Here is a 25,829-nt window from a genome sequence, read left to right as displayed (position 1 = left end):
TTTCTGTTATTTTATACTTGGAAAACAAACACAGGCATGGGTTTTCTGCTTCCTTCCTTGAGCGCCTGTATCAGTTCCAGTAAGAGGCGACAAGGGGCGCTCACATAAGCTATCTTGTTCACTGGAAGCAAACCACACAGCCTTTCCTCTTTGCCAGTTTTGGAAACCAATCTCAGCATTATCCAGCCAGGGTCCAGAACCAGTTATAATTTTAGGAGTAAAAAGTATTAATAGTAATGAGATCTTATAGTATTTTTATTTATGACAAACTCAGAAAGGAAGCATTTTACAATTCATTTCTCTTCCGACATCTCTCTCAGTTTTCATAAAATTGCCATAACAAACTTATTACCTCCTTTTTATGCAACAAAGAAGACAAAGTTTAATAACTATTAGGAAGGCAATAGTGAGACAATGGGAAGTCTATACTAAAATTCAAATTTCTCCCAGGTCAGTCCATTTAATGTCTCACGGTACCAGCATGTACTGGAGTCTCTTGAGGCTCCAGGTTTCCTCATGTCTGGTTACAAGTGTGTGTGTGTGTGTGTGTGTGTGTGTGTGTGTGTGTGTGTGTGTGACAAACGTGATGGTGAGAAAAGGATGTTTGGTTCAAACTTAATTTCTTACCTGCCAGGTAAGGCACTTGCCAAGGTGACGCAACCGGGATAGACAAAGTCTCCTGACTGTGCACAGGGCTTTGGCTCCTGCTGCTGTTCCAGGGCCTCTTGGAGTGCTTCTGCTGTGCTCCTTGTTCCCTGACCCCACGTCCTCAGGAGCATGACTAACTGAGTCCTAGTTCCCCGCCGGAGGTCTGGATTATTCATTCCCTTTTTAACATTTGCTGTATGTTATTTTTTCCCCCAAAATGACTGATTTTATCACCCCAACTCTTAATATTCTTTGCAAAAGAAGAATAAACACTTTGCTAGTAAAAAATGTTTGGTTTACATCATCTTTTATTTTATTATAGTCCATAAATATATACCAAAGGAATCATTATAGATTTCATATTTTAAGGCACGAAGTCTCCAAAGTTAAGGAACCTATTGTACTTTGCTCTCTCATTTCAAACATTAAAACATCAGAAGTAAAACTGCCAACATAATATTCAACTTAAATTCAGTGGAATAAATTAATATATTCAGGAGGTTCAAGTAAGGAATTAACAGGCTAGAGGCTGAACTAATAATCTTATTCTTTCTACTCATTGACCTTTTTTATTGACCAATCTATATGGAATGCAAATTCTACCTTTAGAGAGTACAGAGCGCTGTTAAGAAGACACTTCCATTCCTTCTCTGTAACTCAGGACATTTATCTTCTTTGAAACATGAATCTTTCATGTTTTGAGCCTCTTGCTGAGCAGTGAATGCTTATCTGCGCACAATCCATTTCTCTTCTGGCTGGGATTATCTTTCTGGTCCGGGGCCCCTTCACTGAGCAATTCCGAGTGTGCTTCCTTAGGCTTCTGCAAGACAGGTGTGCAAAGTCCAGTGGCACTCCACCTCTAACCAGCCCGGCCTCCCAAAGGCTGACCCACAGGCCGGCAGACAAACACAACACACAGACACATAGCACAACATGGCTTGTTCCTCCCCACCCCTGGCATGTATCTTCCATAGACATTTGAAATGGGATGTCAACATAAAATCTGGGATTCCAAGCCAACATTTCAGGAATGTGTGTTAACTTTGTTAACTCCAAAGTAGGATTTCCCATGATGAACGCCTTATGGAAGCTCCTTTTCAGTGCTTGCTGAGCACTTACACCTGCGCTTCTGTCCTAGACAGATTAGCTACTCTCGAACCGCAGGTAATCATTGATTTCTAGAGTTGGTTTGTGCTGTACCGGGAGGCAGAAGCAGATCCTATTAGCAAATCATTTGCTCTCATTCAAACGGCCTAATGCTTTTCACTGAGGGAAAGGACTTTGCTGACCACTGGATGTGCAGGCGGGCTCAAGGCACTGACTGTTCCTTTATTTGTCAAAGCCATAAACAAATTATGCAACAAAGCCTCTCAAGTTTTTGGCCTTACTGTTTCCCGCCCGCCCCGGGAGCTCTTTCCCCGACCCGGGCAGCTCAGGGAGGGAATGGAAAGGCCCTCTGCTGGAAGTGCCTCCAATGCAGAAATCAGGCCACTGGCTGCCAGGCGGTTCCCAGGCTCCGGAGGCCATTCGAAGTTTCGACTTTAGTTCACTTCTGGACCAAACTCTGGCATGTTGGAGCCACGCTGCGAATGCTTCTGATTTTACAGAGTGGTGTGTGGGGAACTGAGGCAGTATCAGGCGGTCTCAGAGCAAACAAGAAGGCATTTAAGATGAGTAATCATCTCTATAAATCTTGTAGGCCCTCTTTATGCACCTGAGAGGTTTTGGTGGTTGTTATGGGAATGATCCTAGAGGAATGATTCTGTGGTTTATTCATTTCAAGCGACCTGACACACACTTGAAATTCAGTTGTGCACTCAAAACTGTAATAAGCCCACCCTAGCAAAAGCGGGTTTTATTCTAAAGGTCATTGTACAATTTTTAAAAAAATTGCAATCTTTTTTCATAAATTCCTAAAGTTTTTCACTTTCCCCTAAAAATAAAGTAGCCGATGCTTACCTTTGTTCTGCATGGCGTATTCTCAGAGATCGTCACACCCTCAGAGTTGGCTCCAATGGCTTCTTCTAAAACTACATCAAGGAGGGCATAATGGAGGAGACAGAACATAAAAATCTCAAAAAACCCTTTCGGTATCTATAGGAATACTCTTAAGAATAGAGAGGTCAGTGTGTTCAAAAAATGTGTCACTATGCAAACGGCTGCTTTTAAACTTTTCTTTTTTTTTAAAAAAAAGTATTTTATTGATTTTTTTACAGAGAGGAAGGGAGAGGGATAGAGAGTTAGAAACATCGATGAGAGAGAAACATCGATCAGCTGCCTCCTGCACACCTCCTACTGGGGATGTGCCTGCAACCCAGGTACATGCCCTTGACTGGAATCGAACCTGGGACCTTTCAGTCTGCAGGCCGATGCTCTATCCACTGAGCCAAACTGGTCAGGGCTAAGCTTTACTTGTGGTGTTTCATTAGGATCATTTACAAGTGGCACTTGAGCCGGTGTTAGCTATGCCTCGGTCACTTTATTCAAAAGAAATTCTTCAGCTCATCATTGATAATGCTTAAGCTCCGAGATGAATTTTAAGTAACAGTGATCAGCTTTCCCCAGCTGCTACTCTTTCTATTGCCTGGTCCTTCACGGGACCAGAGGACAGGCAGTTGTGTTAGGAAAGCTTGCCAGGTTTCGGTGTCAGCATACTCTCAGGCCAAAGGTAGTGACTTATTACAAAGAACTTGGGCTGACCCGCAAGTTGCCAAACATTATCCATCTTGCATGCTACATTGATTCCTGGCTTCTCAGCCTTGTCTTACCCATGAAAGAATGAGAAGGGAGCAGAGAAGTTGAATCTTAAAACTACAACTAAAGCAACAACAAAAACGCTAACATTTGACAGTGCTTTATGTTTTCCAACATGGCTTTATATTGCTGGCTTACTTTCCAATCTCAATTTATGCTCATGATAGAAAAATAAATTAACCTAATTCTATAATATAGGTAAACAAAAGATAAATTCTAATGATAGACTATAATTACAAATGACAAGCAAAAGTCCTCAAAAATTACATTGCAATAAGTGAAATACATAAAATCAAATGATTCAGCATATAACAAATAATTGTTAACCTGTAGTCTATAATTTGTGTTAATACTGTTTTACATATTTTCACAGTACAATGTTGAAATAGTATACACTGCAGCATTTGCAGTGCATGGCACAATGTAGACATGCATTTTTTCTTTAAAAGGGAAAATCCTATCTAATAAAGAGGAAATATGCAAATTGACCATCATGCCGTAACAAAAATGGCTGCACCCACAGAGGAGGCAGGGATTCCGTAACACAAGATGGCTGCGCCCACAGCAGAGGCTGAGTTCCTGTAATGAGCCTTAACGAGCAATCAGCAGGGACCTCAGGCGGCGCACCTGCCCCAGCGCCAGGCTGAGGGACCTGAGGCTGTGCTCCCTGCTTGGTGGAACTTGACCGGGGACCTCAGGCTGCGCCCCCTGGCCCAGGCCAGAGGACCTCAGGCCACGCCCCCCACCCAGTGGGGCTTGACAGGGGTGGGGCTGGCTGGGTCTGGATCTAGCCCAATGGTGGGGGGCTGGCCAGGTCTGGGTCTCACGCGATTTTGAGGTGCACGTGGGTGGGCGGGGACTTGACTCTGGTTCCCATGGTGCGCCCCAGACTCTGACAGGAGGAAGATTTTCATATACATTTTACTAATTTTCTTTCATCTCTGACACTTCTATTATAGAGAAAGGGCAAATAGCAATATTAAAATATTTCCTCTAATTAATTCCCTTTTAATGTGCATGAAATTTTTGCACCGGGTCACTAGTAAATGATAAAAGTTAAACTGTGCTATTGCAGTAAAAGCTTAGGTTTGGAGTTGTGTGAGTGCAAACAGAAAATTTTGATTTAACTCAGAGTCCATGATGTAGTTATTCGTCAGCTTATCTTTTCCTAGTTCTATAAATACTAAGTTAACATTCATTTCTGCCTCCTTCAATTCCTTCATGAATAACAATATGTAGTCATGTATGACCAGGCCAGGCTTAGGGGTGGAGGACATGGCGTATGGGAGGCAAGGAGGAATCTTAAAAATCTGTGAACACACCTGTTAGAATCCCATCAAGTTGGTCCACCAAAAACTTTGCATCTTCTTCAGTGAAGCACATAGGTGGCTTTATTTTAAGCACATTTCTATGAGGTCCATCGGCGCTGAGCAGCACTCGCTTTTCTTTCATCCTAATCAGGATGCAGGAAACAATGTGTGAGTGCATACAAATGATGGTAAAGTTCTTTAATATTCTGCATGCAAGAAGCCCACACTTATAAATTGTATGTCTTAAACTTTCCTTATTTGGTGGGTGGGAAGAAGTAAAAGAAGCTTTCAAGAGAGTGGGCATCCCAGAATCCAGACACCAAACAGGTGGGAGTGCATTTACTTGTAGATAATGTGCTGCGCTTCGGCTGTGGCGGGGGTCCTTCTCTGATGGTCCTTCACTAAGTCAATTCCGATAAAAAGGCCAACACCCCTGAGGGAGGTGAAGAAAGAAAATTCGACACACACTCTACCAAACCCTACATTGTTGCAACAAGTTAACACGGTCCCCACACTTCAGGTGACTGTGACTCCCGTTAAGGGTCATTGTAATTGATTCTGACTAATCCAAGACACCAATCCAGTGTCCACGCCTCCTTCTAGTTTCTGAAACAAGTTAGTTTTTGTCATCCAGTGCCACCCCTCCCTCACTTGTTTGTAAAAGGCTTAAAAACAACCACTTCAGATCATTTAGTTTCTCAGGACATTAATGATGATAAATGTTTATATCTATACATGCAAAATACCAAGTTTTCTGGGATATTATTTAAAATAGTTTTGAATAGATCATTTAAAGTTACTGTAAGTTCCTTCTTTTCATCTTTTCAGTGCTGAAATTACCCCAACTTTATCTTTAAAAGATATACTAATACACCCAAAAGTTAGCAGGAATGATGATATCTGGGTTCTAGATTAAGAATGAGCTTTGTGTTTTATGTTTTCAGGGTTTTATAGATTTAATTTTATGCAATTTATTTTAAATTTTATAAGATAAACATAAGCTATTTCATTTGGAAAAATGAATAAGTACATAACAGCGCTATGATAAACACACCTGACATCTCCTATCAAAGTGTGCTTAGCCTTCTGTTTATTCAGTAACTCAGTAAGATAACTCCCTACTCTTGTGGCATTTCCTTGAAGATCTTCATTTTCAATTACATCCAGGACAGCCAAAGCAACAGCAGAAGATACTGGATTTCCTCCATACTTCATTCAGAAAAAAAAGATGAGAAAACATAAGTTAAATTAGCGGTATTACTTCATCTATGAGAAATTTGTCTCATACATAAGTAAAGATATAATTTCAATAAAATTCTCTTGTGATTTCATTTCATAAATTTAGAACATAGCATGATTCTATTCATTCAGGATTAAAGAGAAATTCATTCTAAATTATATTTTCCATGCTGCATAAGGACCATCAGGAAATGTATTGATTCACCCAAACAAAAAAATAGACAATGTGTTGGGAATTAAGGATTTCAGAGTGTGGTTCAGTGAGGGGGATGTGGATTTCTGCCCTTGAATAGTTGTGTGACAACAGCTAAGCAATGACATCTTCTCCAAATAATTTATGTTGTTAGATTTGAATCTTACCTTTAGCTATGTCAAATCCTATTACCCATACTACATAAACTATAATAATTTTTCCAAGCTTATGCTTATTACTTTTGGGGGTAAAACCACGGAAACAAGATTTCCTGAATAAAAATTTAGTATCTCCTACAAGAGCCATACAACGTTTATAGCACTAAATCATCTAAACAGATGTTTTGGAACTTAAAATATGATACAAAACAAAGAAATAATATCATCTGCTAGTGACATATCATAACCTCTTGAGTTTAGCAGGTCAGCCATCTATTAATGGAATAACTGATAATAACATTTGAGGAAAGATTCAGAAGGAAAAATACAAGCATTATGTCAGATAGAATGAAACCCGTTTAGATCAAAGTTTAGCTAGGGTTCTGGGGTGGTTAGCTGGCAATACTGAGCGTTATTTTTTACTCTATAGGCAAGAAGTGTAAGAACAGGCATTATGTTAACCTCTTAGCATGAAAGTCAGGGACCAGGGTATACCGTGTTGAAATACTCCATTCCAGAGCTGCTGAAGGCTTCCGCGATTTCTTTGGTGGTTACTACGCATGCCACGGGGTGGCCGTTGCCCATTGGTTTCCCCATTGTGACGATGTCTGGAACAAAGTCTTCGCCGTGCATTTGGAAACTCCAGAAATGCTTCCCAACTCGCCCGAAGCCTACCTGAACTTCATCAGCTATAAACACACCCCCTGCTGCGTGTACATATCTGAAAAGCAAAAGGACAGTCTAATGCCTTCAGGTCGCCGCGAGTCCCCACCCCCACCCACAAAGATGCAGATTATTGAGCACTTTAAAAAAAACGTGGCTAATCGGAAGCCTGGAATCGTTAAAAATATTCCAGTGCTCAGAACCCCCAATGACACCTATGTTGTCATTGACTTTGAAATATAACCATGTCATCTCCAGATTATATTTATTCTATATTTAGATTTGGGTTTGTGTTCAAGCAAGCTCTATGGCAGTTTTGTTTGTTTAGTTTCTTTTTATCCTCACCTGAGGATATTTCCCCATTGTTTTTTAGAGAGAGTGGGAAAGAGGGAAGGACAGAGAAATAGCGATGTGAGAGAAGCACATCGATTGGTTGCCTCCTGCACACGCCCGACCAGGGCCTGGGCCGGGGAGGAGCCTGCAACCGAGGAGGTACATGCCTTGACCACAATCAACCTGGGACCCTTTGTTCGCAGGCTGACGGTCTATCAACTCAGCCAAACTGGCTAGGTTACGGCAGTATTTTAAGTGGGAAAATTAAGAAGTGAACAAGAAGTCACGTTTAGCAGGATTAATCTTCAAATTTTTGCTAACAGTTAAGGCTTAGGCACTGGCCAATCAGGGAGAATGTCAGGCAAGAGGCTGAGGCAGAGTCCTGGAGGCCCCCCTGCAGGACCACATGTAAGCTTTTATTTGCTGGATCTTGGGAATTTGAAGGAATCCAGGAGTCCTGGGAAGGCAGGCACTCCGAAGTGGCTATTGACTAGTTGGTTTGGAAGTACTTCAATATTTTAACAACCAGTGTGGCCCTATAGAATTGTCATGGTGCCCTCAGTGTGACCAAGAATGCCCGTGTCAAGTACATACTCTGCCACTTTCTGGAAGTAGCCTGCTGGAGGGATTACTTGTCCGCCACAACTCTGCATGGATTCAGCAATAAAGGCAGCAATCTACAAAAGAGAAGATGGGGTCAAAGTTCATTAGGTCCCCCTCATACCACCTGAAAAAGAGGACTTCTTATAGAGCAGGTTTTTAAAAAATGCCTGGGAATGGATCTGTGGCAAGTGGCAAATAGGCCATTTAATTAAAAAGAAAAGATGTCTATGATGAAAAAGCAAGTGATCTGAAGCTTTTGTTTTTGAAATCCTAGGGTATCAATGACAATGAAACTACCAGGAGAAACGGAGGAGAGGGAGCTTTCCATTTTCTAATAATTAATTTAAACACTGTTTTTATTAGGATCAATGGAATAAGACTGATGTTTTGCTCAGTCTTGATATGAATCTCTTAAAAATTACCCAGGTTCTAACTATATTACTGTGGTGCCTATTCCTCAGGGTGGTGAAATGGGACTACCTGAGGCTGGAATTTGCACTAATGAAATGGGAGGATGACTTGAGGCCACACACAAGTTACTGTGTTATATTTCTAGTCCTTGTCCTGAACAGGCTTAACTCAACAGACTTAGGCAATTCACAATAGGAACTACAGAGAAAGTGTTCTAGAGGCTAAGAAAGGAGCAGAAAAGTAGGTAACACTGAGCGAAGAAGAGAAAGCATAGAACTATTGAGATATGAAGTCAAGAGAATCAAGGTAGGGTGAAGGCTCAGAAAACAGAAAGTCTTTTTCCTACTCTGAAGGATTCTGGTTCTGTCTTAGAAGCCCAGGCCCAGGTCGGAAGAAACTATTTCTGCTGTGACTTACCCAAGCTCCGTGCCTTTAGGAAAGTTGAACCAGTTCAAGGGAAGCACCAAGGCTCCCTGTGGGTCTGGAGTCTGCACTGGGCCTGATGCTCCAGGGATGCTCTGCCTGTTCCCTCCTGTCACCGTGTGTTGGCCCCTCCTGCTGCTCTGCACTGGGGTAATCTGTCCCTGGCCTATCACCTTCCTTCATCCTCTCTTCCCTGCCCCTTTGGACCACAGCCTGCCTCCCACTAGGAAGGTCAGAGCTAGGCCATCAGCTTTGGGACAGGCACAGTGATTGCATTTCCAGTATAAATAAAAATAGTTTGAGAGGCATGACTATAACAATGCACTTTTTGAAATATGTAACCAGAGAAGAACAGAAAGGGAATTGAGATCTAATTCTTTTCCATCTCTCCAATGTATCACAATGACTTAAATTCATTTTTATAAAAGATGTTGAAATGTTTCCAAAGCTGTAAATACACACCTTCCTTCCATTCTTATGAGCTTCTTCAATGATTTTCTGCACTTCATCTGCATAAACACTGGCTGGGTCTGCATGGTCTTCTCTATATTTTCCTCGGTAAGTATCTGGAATTGGTGCCTGAAAACATAAAATAATAGAGTTTCTAATGATTTGTTTTTTGCACAAAATGAGCTTTTAAAATTTGGCATTTCCTCACAAAAGCATATTGGGAAGGTGACCATGTGGATTTAAGTGATTGTAGGTTCTTTTGTTCTTTTCCCACAACATTTCTGAATTCAGTGAGTACTGAAATCTTTTCGTTGTGAATGGGAGCTTGGATTAGCTACTAGACCTTTATAAATCATGACTGCATACTTACTCACATAGGGACAAAATTCAAATCAACAGTGTGATTATATTATTGGAAAATTTCAATGAATGGAAACTGCATTAACTATTTTAGTTAGAAAATAAACTAATATTTACCAATTATATAGCAAACTGTAATCATTAATCATTCAGAAAACTCAAGTGTCTTAGCACTGCTTCCAGATCTTAACATTTTGAAAGATGGTATTGATGATTCTCTTGAGAAAGTCTACTGATCCTTAATTAAACCAAATTAAATTTACTGTTTCAACAATTTAGTTGCTTTATTTTACTTAATAAATCTAGGCAATAATTTAGCACAGAGCAATTTAATTTTAAGACAGTCATACACACTTAATTGAACTTTGAATTTCAAGGTGTCATCAGTGAAAAAGTAATTAAAGACCAAGGGGCAAGAAAAATAAACCAGTAGCTGTCAATAACAACTATCACTACCACTATACTAATTTGCCCATTGTGGTACACATCAGTGGATTTTAAGCCATATCCTCTCATTAACAGCTCTAGATTTTAGTTTCCTTCTCATGGTTTCATTTCAATGAAAGGGTTCGACTGGATTATCACTAGGCATTCGTCCAGTTACTAATATTCTCATTCTTAGATTCTAAAATACTTACCACATGCACAAATTCTTTCTTGACATCTTTGCCCTTTCTAAATTTATATGGACTGATCTCAATTAAAGATGTTAGGTGACCATGGTAAGCACTGAAAAGAAAAAAACAGTAAACTAAATTGCTCAAAGAAGATTGTTTATCTAGCATATGAAGAATAATATTACATCTCATGCAGGGAGAATCTCAATATTGGTGCCAGATTTAACAGTATGGGATCTAATTTTTCATGGCAAGACTGGCCATTTAATTTGTCCAGTTCTTTTTATTCCTGTAGTAAAATACAAGGAAAGCCAAATATGTATCCTCATAAAAAATTTCTTTTTAGCCAGAAAAGAACTTAATATTTTAAAATTATATCTGTTAATTTAGATAGTCTACATGTAAAAATATTATTTTCTACTAGAGGCCCTTTGCACGAAACTCATGCACGGGGGGGAGGGGTGTGTGGTGTCCCTCAGCCCAGCCTGCACCCTCTCCAATCTGGGACCCCTCGAGGGATGTCTGACTGCCCGTTTAGGCTCAATCCCAGTAGGGAGCCTAAACGGGCAGTTGGACATCCCTCTCACAATCCAGAACTGCTGGCTCCCAACTGCTTGCCTGCCTACCTTCCTGATTGCCCCTAACTGCTTCTGCCTGCCAGCCTGATCACCCCATAACCACTCCCCTGCCAGTCTGATTGCCCCTAACTGCCCTCTCCTGCAGGCTTGGTCACCCCTAACTGCCCTCGCCTGCAGGCCTGGTCCCCCCCAACTGTCTTTCCCTGCAGGCCCAGTTGCCCCCAACTTCCCTCCTCTGCCTGCATGGTCACCCCTAACTGCCCTCCCCTGCAGGCTTGATTGCCCCCCAACTGCCCTCCCTTGCAGGCCTGGTCCCTCTCAACTGCCCTCCCCTGCTGGCCATCTTGTGGCAGCCCTCTTTGACCACATGGGGGCAGCCATCTTGTGTGTTGGAGTGATGGTCAATTTGCATACTACTCTTTTATTAGATAGGATAGCTTCATGAACAACTTCTTAAATGTATTTGATAGTTACATTTCAGTAAATTTTAAAAATAACTATATCATGTAATGGGCTGTGTTTCTGTTTGGGATGATTTCCAAAGGATGTCCAGTTGCGTTTATCAGGCAAACACAAGTTGATAAGGAACAGAAGAACTAAGATTGAGAGGTGATCAAGTGGCTATGAAATTCCTTTCTTTCACTTAAAATACAGGTGGCTCTGATATTCTCTTTTCTGTTTCTTGCCCAGAGATATAATTGAGAGATCTGCAAAAGAAATTATAAGAGGCCTATGAATAGATAAAGCAAAGAGGGAGCACTTTCTTTACCATAGTTTAAACCTGCTACAGAGCTGTGGTAATACAATAACATGGCCTTGGAAAAAGACCAGAGCGAAGACTAGGACAGAAGGTGACCTCGGAGATACATTCGCACATAAATGGTCACACTGGGACTCCAGGGGGATTCAATATGAGGAGTAATTATTAAAACAAAAAAGATTATCTTTGTGACCTGGGAGTTGAGAAAGAGATATTAATAAACTAAGAAAACACAAAGCATAATATGAAAATTTTATCTATTTGATCAAAATTAAAGATTTCTGTGGAAGAATTCCAATGACAAAGTTAAAAGACATATGATAGATAGGAAAAAACATATCTGAAATGTCTCAAACTAATGTCTCAGATTAATTCCCAAAATTAATTCTGCCCATATATTAGGATCACTTGGAGAATTTTAAAACAAGTCTGTTTTCTAGAATCTGCCTCTAGAGATTCCCTTTCATTGGTCCGGCATGGAGCCTGACATTGGCATTAAAAAAAAAAAAAATTCCCAGGTAATTTTAAAACACAGTCAAGATTTAGATCCTCTGATCTAGACATAAGCAACTGCATACCAACAAGAAAAGGGTGGAATCACAATTTAAAAAAATGGGCAAAGAATATGAATAGTAATTTTCAGAAGAGAATTCACAAATGCATAAGTATGTAAAGAGACACTCAAACTCATAATTAGAAAATTGCAAATTAAAACAACATTGGAGTCATTTTATAACTATTAAATGGGCAAATATCAGAAAAAAATTAGAAAGCAGAATAGGTTTTGTTGAAGATATGGAAAAATGGAAAATTTCATACACTGTGTAGTGTTGCAACCATTTTTGGAGGTGGATCTGGCAGTATTTAGTAAATCAGCAATGTTTATAGTACCCCTATGGTCCAGCAATCCTGTTTCTGCGTATTTATTCCTAAGAAATTCTTGGAAAGGTCCGTAGGGCACATGTTCAAGGATGCCCACTGCAGCGCTGTTTATGATAGCTGGGGGTAAAGGGCATTCACAGTGTCCATCTCTGGGGGGAAGGATATGCAACAGTTCTAGCTGTGCTGTCCCCTATGACAGCCACACTCACATGCAGCTATTGAGCACTAGGAATGCTCTAGTCTGAATTGACATGTGCTGTAAGTGTAAAACACACATTGGCTTTTAAAGACAATACCAAGAGAGAGTGAGAGAGAGAATGCTCAATGTCTTTCATAATGATTACATGTTGAAATGATATGTCAGGTATAATGGCTAATAGAAAATTGTAAATTTCCTATGTGGCTCAAATTATATTTCTATTGGACAGCGCTGAATTAGAATAGATGTACAGCCATCAACATGGAATCTTGAAACAGTGCTGATAGAAAAAAGTCAGAAACAGAAAGAGATCTACAGCAATGTTTGTAAAATTAAAACAGATGCACATAAAATAATATATATTCTACAAAAATAAAAGATATACATTAGATGTATTAGAATAGTTGTCTATAAGTGGGGAAGAATGGGAATAAAATAGAACCAAAAAATCAGCTGTGGTAGCTATCCTGCCCCCAAGATGCCCATGCCCTAAAGATCCTAAGAATATGTTACATGGCAAAGGGGACTTTGCAGATGTGGTTGAATTAAGGATCATGAGGGAGAGATAATCCTGGAGGGTCCAATGTAATCACAAATCTTTGGAAGTGAAAGGAGCCAGGGGCATGGTGATCAGAAACATGGGAGGTGATGTGAGGATGCAAGCAGAGGCTGCTGTAATGCAAAGGCTGGCTCTGAAGATGAAGGAAGGGACCATGAGCCAAGGAATGCAGGCAGCCCCTAGAAGCTGCACAAAGCAAGGAACAGACTCTCCCCCAAAGCCTCCAGAGGAATCCAGCCCTGTTGACGCCTTGATTTTCGCCCTGTGAGAACCATGTGGACTTCTGTCATACAGAACTGTAAGAGAATACATTTGTGTTACTTAAGCCACTAAGTTAGTGGTAATCTGTCCCAGCAACAATAGAAAACCAATACACCAACCAGCACATACCAGGTAGAATGGGAGAAGCCTACAGAGGGCAAGAAATAAAGTGCATGTGCAATTCAACCCTCTGTGTCGAAGAGGGGGGTGGAGAGGTAGGAAACAATTTAAAAGAAAAATATCTCCTTAGTAAAGATTGAAGTTGTTGGATTGCTTGTTTAAAATGTAACAAATGTACATTTGAGAGGTAACATTAAATAGTGATCATTAATAGTCATAAACTAACTTTTACTTGGCTCCTTGTTTTCTTTAAAATTTGCTCTAAATGATTATCTTTTAAATTAATTACAGTGCATAATCACAATAGTGAAGTGAATGCTTGAACTTTTAAGAAACTACTTGTATTTTTATTTTGAAAAAGATTTATACATGAAGTGGCCCAATAAATAGTTAATGTGTGAAAAGTAAGCCCAGATTCATGCAAGCCCATGAGACCATAAGCACAGCACCCAGTAGAGCCTCCAGTTTGTAGGTACTTAGAAGGAAATAAGTCTCCTGCAGGCCTGGACTGGCCTTGATACCCTATTACAAGTAAAAGTCACTGCCACACACCCACCCTCCTCTACATGTGTTCATGGTATTAGTATGGATAGGGTCAATATGATTTTGTCTCTGAAGGAGCTTCTTGCTTAGAAATCTTGTGTCCAAGACTTACTGGTCAAGAGTGATCACATCTTGGTGGCCCCTGAACTGCCGAGCCAGGCGTAAGGCTAAGTCATTGGCTTCAGATCTATAAGACAACGTAGAGGGAACCATGTCATATAAATGCTTTTTAAAATATTTCAAAATTTTAATTAAAAAGTTGTAAGATTCTAATTACAGTAGTTTTCCTTATCTGAGGGGCATGTGTTCCAAGACCCCCAGCAGATGTATGAAACTGTGGATAGTACCAAATCCCATATATACCATTTTCCTCCTATACACACATACCTATGAGAGTTTAATTTATAAATTAGGCACAGTAAGAGATTAACAACTATATATATATAATTAGGCTGGGATGCCGTAACAGGTCACGACCGGACAGGAGGAGGTTGCGCTGCAGGTGAGGCCTGGAGAGGAGACAGAGACAGAGACAGGGGGGCCTGCCTGAGCTGGTGTGGTGGCTTGGGCTGCCCCGGAGCAGACACAGGCAGGGGGGCTGGGGGACACTGCTAGTTAGGCATGGGTCCCGGCACCCCGTGGTGCCGGTCCGGCCTGACTCCCGCGGCGGCTGGCACTGTGCGAGTCAGGTGTGGGCCCCGGCCCCCCGCAGGGTGCCTCCTCATGTGATTTCAATCACACACTGGGCCTCTAGTAACTAATAATCAAATAGAACAATTATAACAATATACTGTAATGAAGTTCTGTGAATGTGATCTCTCTCTCTACTGGAACTCACCTTTTAACTCAAAGGAAGCACTTTTCAGCTTCTCTTTGCATATCCAAACTGTCAGCACCACTCTTTGTGCTTTGGGGCCATTATTCAGTAGAATCAGTGCCCCTTGAACACAAGCAATGTGACACCGTAGGCGCAGGGGTCCTCAAACTACGGCGTGGCCCGCCAAGGACATTTATCCGGCCCGCCGGGTGCCGCTGCCTGTCCTGCTTAGCAGCCGACTCGTCCAGGTCCCGCAGTGCGCACAGGAATTTGTTCATAGTTATTTTTTTTAACTATAGTCCGGCCCTCCAACGGTCTGAGGGACAGTGAACTGGCCCCTGTTTAAAAAGTTTGAGGACCCCTGGTAGGGGATCAGACAGTCAATCTGATCACTGAGGGGGCACTAAGTGACTAGTGGGTGGGGGATTCGTACACTGTGGTTACACTGGAAAAAGGAATGATTCACGTCCCAGGCAGGACAGAGCCAGATAGCACGAGATTTCATCATGCTACTCAGAATGGCCCATATTTTCAGACCACGATTGGCCATGGGTAACTGAAACCGCAAAAAGAGAAATCTCGAATAAGGGGTGGGGAACATTGTATTCAGAAATGTATTAAGAAATAAATTGAACTCCTCTCCTTCACCTTTAATCTTGCCCATCCAACAATATCACCTCATCCTTCTAATACAAGTTCCCAGATGTCTTCAATAAAGAATGAGACACAGAAGAAACAGTACAAATGAGGGATATGCTGCCCATTTCACACGTTAGCGGAGTTCAGCCACATCAGTAGGTGATTAATTTTGAGGACATTTAGAAGCCTGTTCTCCCTGGGAGGAATGGGAGTGTGGGGGCCCATTAACTTGGCTACTAAAGTCTATTCTACTGGCCCACTATATAATTAATTTCTTATCTATAAGGTGAAGATCATAATTTTTCAACCTGATTCAGGGAGTCTAACTATACTACTCAGACACAGGGGAAGAAATCAATTGTGCAAATGCTTTCTATGCCAGACATCATGGTGTGTGTTTTGCTGGTATTTATTCTCATAACTATTCTAACAGGCTAGTATTGTCATCTCCTTTTTATAAATGAGGAAACAGCCTCAGAGAGCATAAGTGACCAGAATGAGTTCTCACAGCTAATAAGAAGTAGAGTCAGGTTTCAGACTGAAGCCTGTTTAACTTCAAGATTATTCTTTGTACTCTCCCAGGCTCTATCACCTCCAGTCTTTGGAGACAGCCTCCTCCTCCTTCTTCTTTTTTTTAAAAAATATTTTTTTTTATTGATTTCGGAGAGGAAGGGAGAGGGAGAGAGAGAGATAGAAACATCAATGATGATACAGAATCATTGATTGGCTGACTCCTGCACTCCCCCTACTGGGGATCAAGCCCACAAACCAGGCATGTGCCCTTGACCGGAATCAAACCTGGGACCTTTTTGTCAACAAGCCAACACTCTATCCATTGAGCAAAACTGGCTAGGGTGGGAACAGCCTTCTTTGAGGACAGTGTTCTCTGGGGCTAATCCCTCTCTGACTGTATAGGATTCTTTGGCAGTAAAAGTCAATTATGATATTTAGTTTATTAAAAGCAAGAATGCTTTAAAACAACCTATCTTAATTCCTTTTTATCCAGTGTTTTTTTAAAATGTTTTATTGATTTGAGAGAGAGAGAGAGAGAGAGAGAGGAACATTGATGTGATAGAGAAACATCGATTGGTTGTCTCCTGCATGCACCCAACTGGTGATTGAACCTGAAACCCGGGCATGCGCCCTGACCAGGAATCAAACTGGCAACCTTTGGGGCACAGGACGATGCTCAACTAACTGAGACACACCGCTCAGGGCAAAATATCTTATCTCTTTACAAAGAAAAAAGAATGATCTTCTGGTTTAAAATTTGCTGCTAAAATATCTCATTGAGAAGATACATTTACAGAATTTCTAATAGCTAATTTTAACACATACAAATCATTTAAAAATATAAGTTTATGCTGAATATACAGGTTCCCTCCCAATATAATATTGCATTGTGAGCTTTTCACATGTCATTAGGCATATAATTTCAAAACATACTTTTTTTGTGTGTTAATCCTCACCCAAGAATATATATTTTTCCCATTGATTTTTTTAGAGAGAGTGGAAGGGAGGGAAGAGACACAGAGAGAGAAACATTGATGTGAGAGAGACGCATCAATTGGTTGCCTTGCATACTCACCCTGACTGGGGCCAGGGGTCCAGCCTGCAACCCAGGTACAAGCCATTGACCAAAATCTAACCCAAGACCCTTCAGTCTGCAGGCTGATGCTCTAACTACTGAACAACACTGGCTAGCTCAAAACATACTTTTAATGTCTGCACAATATTCCAGAATAGATATGTAATAATTTGAATTTACAGAATTTGAAAGTTGGAATGTATCTATTCACCTGAATTTTTTCTTCCTTTCCTTTGTGGAAATATGTTCATTTGCCCAAGAAAACAAATCAATCACAAATCTTACTAAAGCCCTGGCTAGGTAGCTCAGTTGGTGGGAGAGTAGACCTGTACACCAAAAAGGTTATAGGTTTGGTCCCTGGGTGGGTTGTGTAGGGAAAGCAACCCATCGATGTTTCTCTCTCACATTGATTTTTTTCTCTCCCTCTCTCTCCCTTCCTCTTTCTCCAAAATCAATAAACATATCATTGGGTGAGGATTTTAAAAAATCTTACAAAAGTAATAGCTTGTTCAGTAGAGTTCTTTCTGTGATAAATTTCCTCATTCATGCTTTGAAAGGACTAAGCTCCTGGATTCTTTAGCTACTTACTCTACTGCTGGAAGAGATGAGTGTCATTTGACTAGTTAGGTTTTCTCACATGAGCACCAGACTTGAATATTTTTTGCAATGGATGGCCTAAGTATCAACCCTTTTGGGATACTTAAACGGATGCCTTCCCATCTTTCACCAAGAAAACCATGGTAATAAAATGTTGAGTGGCACATTTATCATCAGACTGTTGTTATAGGCTGTGCTCAAAAGCCTTGGAACATGCTGTCCGGTGTCCTACCTACAACAGGCTGGGGGAGTAAAGCACAGGAACCAGACTGGTCAGGTGCCCAGTGTGTGGTCATTTAGTAAATGGCAAGAATGTCAGCAAACCTTGAAATATCGGTGCTCCCCCACGAAAGGTGTGTGTGAGAGAGGAAACAAAGAGGTTGCCGGGAATGGGACGGGCGGGAAGCCCGGAGACATACCCTGAATTTGTAAAATAGCAAACAGAGAGCTTCTCCGGCAGCGTCGCGCAAAGGCGCTTGGCGTACTCCACAATGTTGTCGTGGAGGAATCGAGAATTGGTATTTAGCAGTTCCATCTGCTTCACGGCAGCTTTGACCACTTCTGGGTGACAGTGTCCCACTAAAATCCAGGAGACAAAAGCCAAAGAAATAAGTTACAATACTAAATGCCTGGCCAGTGAGGGGGATTCTGAAGCAAGAAAACGGAGCAAAAGTTGAGCTCCTTTCTTGTTCCACATTTCGCTGCAACTTTTCTCTGCTGGGACTACTGGCCCCGTTCAGCAAAGGAACTGCAGCCTCTGGGGTTCCTGGGGCAATTATTAATGGTGCCACGTCTGCCTGACTCCATAAAGGTACCCTCCAGACAGAACAAGGCAGGACAGTTACCATGGGCGACGTTGTTGATGCAGTCCAGGTACCGTTCACCTTTCTCGTCAAACATGTACTGCCGCTGGGCTCGCACTATTTTGATGGGGTCCGCAGCAAAGAACATTTTGCAGGAGGGCCTAGAAATAATGAAAGGGAACATTCTGGTCTGCTAGGACTGCTCAGTGTTTTTCCTTCTCAATGAAGGTCATGATAAGTGGAAAATTACAGTTACATCAAGAAACTGAAAACACAACCTGGGTGACATACTTTTAAAAAAAATATTTCATATCAGCCTGGAACCTTTTATCTTAATCCCGCATTCGTGACACTGCTCACATTTCTTATTGTTATATTAAATTTGCCATGAGTTGACAATACTGTTTAAAGGCACATAGATCAGTTCCCATAGCTCTAGTTACATGAACCAATAACTAATTTTCCTTTGGGAATTTTTGTTCTACCAGGAAAAAAAAAAAACCACCCACCAAACTTTTTTTTTTTTTCAGGCTTATTATGAGTCAGGAACTGACAGATATTACAAATATTATCTCATTAAACCATCCCAACAATTGTATGAAATAGGGGTTATTATTGTTCTCATTTTTATAGGTGAGGAAACTGGGGCACAGAGAAATGAAGACATTTGATCAAGGTTACACAGCTATTAAGTGAGAAAATCAGAATTTGAAAGTACGTAGACTGTTTTATGCCATAGCCCAAGTTAGTGCTTGCTTGCTTTCTCTCTCTCTCCTTCTAACCTAATTTATACGAACAACAATTAGCACTAAAGGCTAAATACAAGTAACTTAGTGTTAAATACTATGGAGATTACTTTGAGTAGTGCTTGTTCTGTACCCAATGGATTTTCCATTCTTAAATAATAAAATCCAATTATCATTCTAACCCTTTACCCCTCTTTTAAGCATAAAAAAGTCATCAACATTTTTTTGTTATTTGGGAATGTCTGGAGTATAAATTTTAGCAACATAGCAACAAGACCAGGTTTCTGACCTTGGCTCTATGGACTTAGAAATGCACACTGAATATATTATTTTTATTTTGGTGATTTTGCATGCAAAGCTCCCCCCCCTCACACACACACACACACACACACACACACACACACACACATTAAAGGTAGTGTACAGGCTATTTAAATACCTATATATGAACTTGATATGCATCTCTTTAGAAAGTATTTTCATTATTGCGAATAGGTCATCTGAAATTTTAACACTGCCTAAGCTAAGTAAAACTAATATGTAATGTGAATTTCTTATTGGTTCATGCTCAGCTGTTAGTTTATACTAAGAGTTAAAATCCAAAGAAAACCTTTGCTATGAATGAGAGCTGGAAACTGCAGACTTCACCTTCCCGTGTCATAATGTATTTTCCACCTTGCCCCTCAGACTTCGGGTAAAATTCTCCAGTCAGTTCATGGCTAAACTCCTTCTTTCACAGAATTTGTTCTGCTCATGTCAGAAATCATTAGGTTTTCATTGGAACCTAACTATATAGGACTGAAAACTAACAGAGTGGAGTGGTGATTAGAAAAGGGGAAAGGGGTGATCAGGTAAGGAGGAATCTATTTTGATTGCACGGTGGGGCTAACCGGTCTCCGAAATCATTCAGAAACTTCCCGGGTTGATATCAGGGGCCTCAGTATGACAAACTGCCTAGCACTTCTCCGAAGAAGAGGGCCCTGATTCTTTTCTTTCTTGGGTCCCCAGGCCTCTCTCCAGGCAGCCCGCTGCAGCGCTTGGTAATTACTTGTCATTATTGCAGACCCTTGACGTTACAGAATCTAGGACTTCGAATAGCCGCAATCATCGTTTTTGCATGTACCTTAAAAAACAGTCACAAAACCAAAAATAACAACAAAAACAGGTCACACTTATTTAATATCATTTGCTCGCTCGTGTGCAGCAGGATGTTATTCCTACTCTGCACAGAAGAGGAAATTACTTGGCAGAGGTCACACAGGTAAGAGGACACCCTCTAGGATCAGAGCCCAGGTCCGACCACGTTCACCGGAACATTACCAAGTGGTTTGCAGCGCGGGCACCGCAAGCGCACTCTGGAGAGAACATCGCAGCTTTAAACTGAACTGTAAGTAGCCCCTTAGCCTTAGGACGGCCGTTTCCAAGTTTTCTCCTGGCTGGGTTAACCCTCTACCTCTGAACCGAGCGTGCAATAAGAAAAAGTTCACTTTAAACAAGATGTCAGGGTTAGTTTGTTTTCATAATCGTCATCAAAATAAATATTTCTGAGTTCATAGTTTTGGAAACTTTTCGAGTTGAGTGGCGGAGAGGTGCGCTCCTTCCTCCCAGCGCCCGTCCCTGGAATGGTGTTCTAGGCCCTAGGGCCAGCACCTCTCCCGGGGACTCGGCCAGCGGCCCGCGCCCCGCTCGCAGAGCCCGGCTGCGCGGGGAGGCGGGAGGCGCCCGGGCAGGAGGGGGCGCCCTGCGCAGGTGCGCGGGCGGCGGGCTCGCCCTGGTCTTAGCCGCCGCTTTAGCGGAGCTTGGGGCGCGCTCCTGGCTCGCCCGCTCCCTGCCAGGCTCCGCTCTCAGCCCCCAGCACTCATGATTTCCCCCTCTCTGCGCCGTCCCTCGGGGCCGGGGAGCCCTTACCCGATGTGTTTCCTCCGCAACGCCAGGGTGTCCTGCTTGCTGTACAGCTCGCACATGGTGGCGGGCGGCCAGGCGCTCCCAGGGGTTCCCCTCTCCTGTCTGCACGCCTCCTCGCAAGTCAGCGGACTGCCTCACCGGCGGGTCTTTCCTCCCGTTCCCCAGCCTTGGGTCTCCTTGCCCTGGGCTTCGGAGGTCAATGGTGGCATCAACTAGCTAGGGTCATCTCCTTTTAAGTCTTGCCCTGCAATTACCCTTCCCCAAGCCCCACCCCCCTCCGCCTGGTGCCTGCTTGGCAAGTCACTGGACTATCCACTCATTCGCCACCCATCTCCTCCCGCAGTCTAACTGGCTCCAGTTTCTGCCCTGTTGATTCTCACCTCCCCTCCCCATCCCTGTTTCTTCTTCGGACTCGCCTTTTATTTCTCTAACCTTGTCTTCGCCTTTCTTCCTCCTCTGCCTGTGAATTCCCCTCCTTCCTGCTTTCGTGTGTGTGTGTGTGTGTGTGTGTGTGTGTGTGTGTCATTATTTTCTCTTTCTTTTCTTTTCTTTCTTTCTTTCTTTCTTTCTTTTTTTTTTTTTTTTTTTTTGTGGGGGAGAGGGAGAGAAACATTGATTTGTTGTTCCTGACCAGGGATCGAACCTTGACCTTGGCTTACCAAAAGATCGCTCTAACCAACTGAGCTACTAGGCCAGGCTCTCATTATTTTCTTGTAAATATTCAGACAGGCACTCTTTGGAGATATAAAGACTGAACAGTTGTCTCCATTCTCACATTGAGAGTATTCCATTACCATAACCTACCCGAACTCAAGGAAAGTAACAAGTCTGGGTATGGGAGCACCAAAAATAGACAGTGCTCCTCGTTTGACCCTTAACCCACCAGTCCCTCTTACCTACAACAGACTGGAAGATTCATAATATGAAGAAATTCATGATTCTTGTAGAGCTTCATAGTCACAGCTTCTTCTTTTTTTTAAATCCTCACCTGAGGATATGTTTTTATTGATGAAAAAGAGAGAAATAGAAATGTGAGAGAGAACAAAGGATCAGTTGCCCAACTGGGAATTGAACCCGCAACCTAGATATGTGCCCTGACTGGGAGTTGAACTGGCAACCTTATGGTGTACGCTGCAACCAACTGAGCCACTTGGCCAGGGCAAACACAGCTTCTTCCTTCGGGCATTAATACCACAGCTGAAGAGCAAAGATATTATCACACTGTTCCTCACATGACAATGCACCCTTTTCAATATCCTGAATAAAATGACAATGCTTTATAGTAGGGAAAAAGTAACAAGTCGCATGCCCTAAGGATAAATGACAGACTCAGCCTGGTATTTGCTGGGAAAAGTACAGTATTTCAAACACCTGCTTTAACAACAAGGGCACTTCTCCTTTTTCTAGTACTATACAGATTGCAAGATATTCACGTGATTTATCTGGTTCAATCTGAGAAACAATGCCGAGAGGTTTCACCCCATTTAGCATATGGGGAAAGTGAGGTTGTTCCCTGTTCTATGATTATCAGTCAATCTGGCAGTGAAGCTGAATTTATTCCTAGGTTTCTTGACTCCTTTTAGGTTGATCTTTGCCAGCTGATCAAGTTTGAAGTTAAATATGTGGACAGAAGTAACCCTAATTAACTATACTATAACATTAAATCATAAATTATTTTGAGAACTAGAGATAATCTGGTTTAACCACTTTGTTCTGTAGTTAAAGAACAGCGAGGCAAAGGTAAAGTCTTATTCAAGATCACACAACTACTTAGCCATAGAATTTAGGTCATTTCATTCTTTCTGTGTTTTGAAAAGTAACAGAGAAAGCTTAATTTTCCTATAATAACACACTTGATAAATGTTTGAAAATGACCTTCCTCTTTATTTATTTATTTTTATAGTTTACATTCATTGTTATTTTGTATTAGTTTCATGTGTACAGTATAGTGGTTAGACAATCATAATCATATACTTTACAAAGTGTTCCCCCAGTACCCACCAGTACCCACCTGACACCCTACTTAGTTATCACAATATTAGTGACTGTATTCTCTAGGCTGTACTTTACAGATATCACCAGTACCCACCTGACACCCTACTTAGTTATCACAATATTAGTGACTGTATTCTCTAGGCTGTACTTTACATTCCTGTGACTATTTTGTAACTACCTATTTGTACTTCATCCCTTCACCTCTTTCATCCATTCTCCTTAACCCTTTTCCTTTCTGGCAACCACCAGTTTGTTCTCTGTGTGTATGAGTCTGTTTCAACTTTGTTCCTTTATTTTGCTCTTTAGATTCCACATGTAAATGAAATCATATGCCATTTGCCTTTCTCTGAGTGACTTATCTCACTTAGTATAACACCCTCAAGGTTTATCCATGCAGTCACAAATGATAAGATTTCATTCTTGTTTATGGATGGGTAATGTTCCATTGTATATATGTGCCACAATGTTTTTATCCACTCAATGACCTTACTCTTGAATGAAAGTGTTAGTTTACTAACACACTGCAGGAATAGTAGAATTGCATTGTCTAAGACAGGTTGAGAAATGGAGGCCTATGATGAGCAGTATGTTAAAAATTCTAGGTGTCATAAATGAAGGGCAGGAGGCACTTAAGAAATTGCGTGTAATCCCAATCATATAATCTTGGTCTATTTGCATGCCTAAAAGATGTCGCCAAATCTATATCTACTTTCAAACCACCTAGATCTGGTGAAGTCACAGATAGTCAAGCTTCCTCCATCAACCTCCAAAAGTCCGTTGTCATTCCCATTGCTTTATCATATGTTCTTTATATAATTGCTGGACAATGCATCTTGGGTTCTAGATCTGGTTCTTCCAGAAACTATCTGGGCTTCTTGACCTTTGGAGGCCAGATTTCTTTGTATTTAAAACACACACACACACACACACACACACACACACACACACACACACACAGAATCACTCTCTGACTCAAAGCATTACCAGTAGGGCTTAAAAGAGATGATGATTGTGGAATGTGTCAGGATTATTTTGATCTCAATGCTCCTGTCTTCTTGGTCCTTTTATTTACTTACTAGAGGCTTGGTGCACAAATTCATGCACAGGTGGGGTCCCTCGGCCTGGCCAGCGATTGGGGCCAATTGGGGCTGGCCTGCAGGGGGACGGGGGGACAGGAGGAAAGGGGAGGGACCTTGGGAGTTTGGCTGGCTGTGGGAGGTTGGTTATGGGAGTGCACTGACCACTAGGGGGCAGCTCCTGCATTGAACGTCTACCCCCTGGTGGTCAGTGCACATTATAGTGACTGGTTGACCGGTTGTAACAGTCATTTAGGCTTTTATATATATAGATTTTTTTCACCTGACCTCTCAGCAGAGCTGACCACTTCTTTCCCCTTGAAACATTTTCTCTTGATTTCTTGAGAGCACCACATTTTTTCTGATTTTCCTTTCTCTCACTCAATATTTAGATGTTGGTATCTCTGAAGGTGGGGTTCTGGACCCTTTCATTTCTCTGCACTCTTTCCCAAGGTGATTCACAATGATTCCCTTCGATTTAGAACAATCACAGTGCCAAATTTACATCTCCCCCTACATCTTTCTTCTCAGTTCCAGATTCCCCATCCACTTTCTTTCTTGACATCTCCACTTAGAAGTCTCATAAACACCCTAGACTGACTGAGTCTAAAATGGAAGCTTTGATCCCACCCCCAAAACTATTGCCTCCAATAAGCTTCCCATTACTGGGCATTATTCACTCATTTAAAACATACTGAATGCTCACTGTATGTCATTGAATGTTCCAATTGCTGGAGAAAAACAGTAAACGAGACCAAATAGACCTGTACTGCCCAGTAGATAGCCACCGTCACAGGTGGTTATTAAGGACTTAAAATGTGGCTATTCTGAATGGAGATGTGCTGTCAGTGTAAAATACACACAATACTTTGAAGACTTCGTACAAAAAAAGTTAAAATATTTTATTCATTTTTATATAATTTGTCCAAATAATATTTTGAAAATATTGGATTATGTAAAATATATCAGTAAAATTGATTTTGCTGCTCTTTTAATGTGGCTACTAGCAAATTTAAAATTACATATGTGGTTTGCATTACTTTTTTTTAAAATATATTTTTTATTGATTCTTTACAGAGAGGAAGGGAGAGGGAGAGAGAGTTAGAAACATTGATGAGAGAGAAACATCAATCAGCTGCCTCCTGCACACCCCCTACTGGGGATGTGCCCGCAACCAAGGTACATGCCCTTGACCAGAATCGAACCTGGGACCCTTGAGTCCGCAGGCCGACACTCTATCCACTGAGCCAAACCGGTCAGGGCTTGCATTACTTTTTTATTGGACAGCATTATTGTAGATGGACAGAAAAACAAGTAAACAAATAAATAAACAAGATAATGGCTTAAGTTGCTTTAATTGTGGTAGGAGCCTGGAAGGAAATAAACTGAGGGAAATGATCCTAAGTCAGAAACCTAAGAGTCCTGAGAATTCCTACCTTTTTCTCAATTCCATCCCAGTGTCAAATTATTTTTAAGCTCCATGTACCCCACTTCAAGACATATCTTAAATCTATCTGCTTACAACCCTATCTGCTACCACTGTGTAAGCCTTTTACCACTCACCCAAGACTTATACGAAACACTCTGTAACTTGTTTCC

The 25,829-nt window shown here is 41.5% G+C and overlaps 1 protein-coding gene across 1 annotated transcript; it reads right to left on the bottom strand.

Moving 5' to 3' along the window:
• Window positions 1-19: 19 nt before the first annotated feature.
• Window positions 20-21,682, bottom strand: ETNPPL (ethanolamine-phosphate phospho-lyase). The gene is made up of 14 exons (XM_080665016.1): window positions 21,592-21,682; window positions 21,163-21,346; window positions 18,551-18,669; window positions 18,125-18,284; window positions 14,177-14,251; window positions 10,184-10,274; window positions 9,198-9,314; window positions 7,893-7,975; window positions 6,798-7,023; window positions 5,767-5,921; window positions 5,056-5,145; window positions 4,725-4,855; window positions 2,608-2,678; window positions 20-1,468 (listed from the first exon to the last, which is right to left on the bottom strand). Exons 2-14 carry the CDS (start codon window positions 21,216-21,218, stop codon window positions 1,340-1,342), a joined length of 1,503 nt encoding a protein of 500 aa, XP_080521142.1. The 5' UTR covers window positions 21,219-21,346; window positions 21,592-21,682; the 3' UTR covers window positions 20-1,339.
• Window positions 21,683-25,829: the final 4,147 nt, after the last annotated feature.

The sequence above is a fragment of the Plecotus auritus genome (genome assembly GCF_963455305.1).
Source record: "Plecotus auritus genome assembly, chromosome: 1".
In the NCBI taxonomy this organism is placed as follows: Eukaryota; Metazoa; Chordata; class Mammalia; order Chiroptera; family Vespertilionidae; genus Plecotus; species Plecotus auritus.
This window is presented reverse-complemented; position numbering and strand designations above follow the sequence as displayed.

Coding starts and splice junctions, on each gene's coding strand:
- ETNPPL (XM_080665016.1), bottom strand. CDS start 21,218: ATGTGCGAGCTGTACAGCAAGCAGGACACCCTGGCGTTGCGGAGGAAA. Junction 18,285..18,550: donor CATCAACAACGTCGCCCATG/GTAACTGTCCTG, acceptor CCTGGATTTTAG/TGGGACACTGTCACCCAGAA. Junction 7,976..9,197: donor CTCATAAGAATGGAAGGAAG/GTGTGTATTTAC, acceptor TCTCTTTTGTAG/ATTGCTGCCTTTATTGCTGA.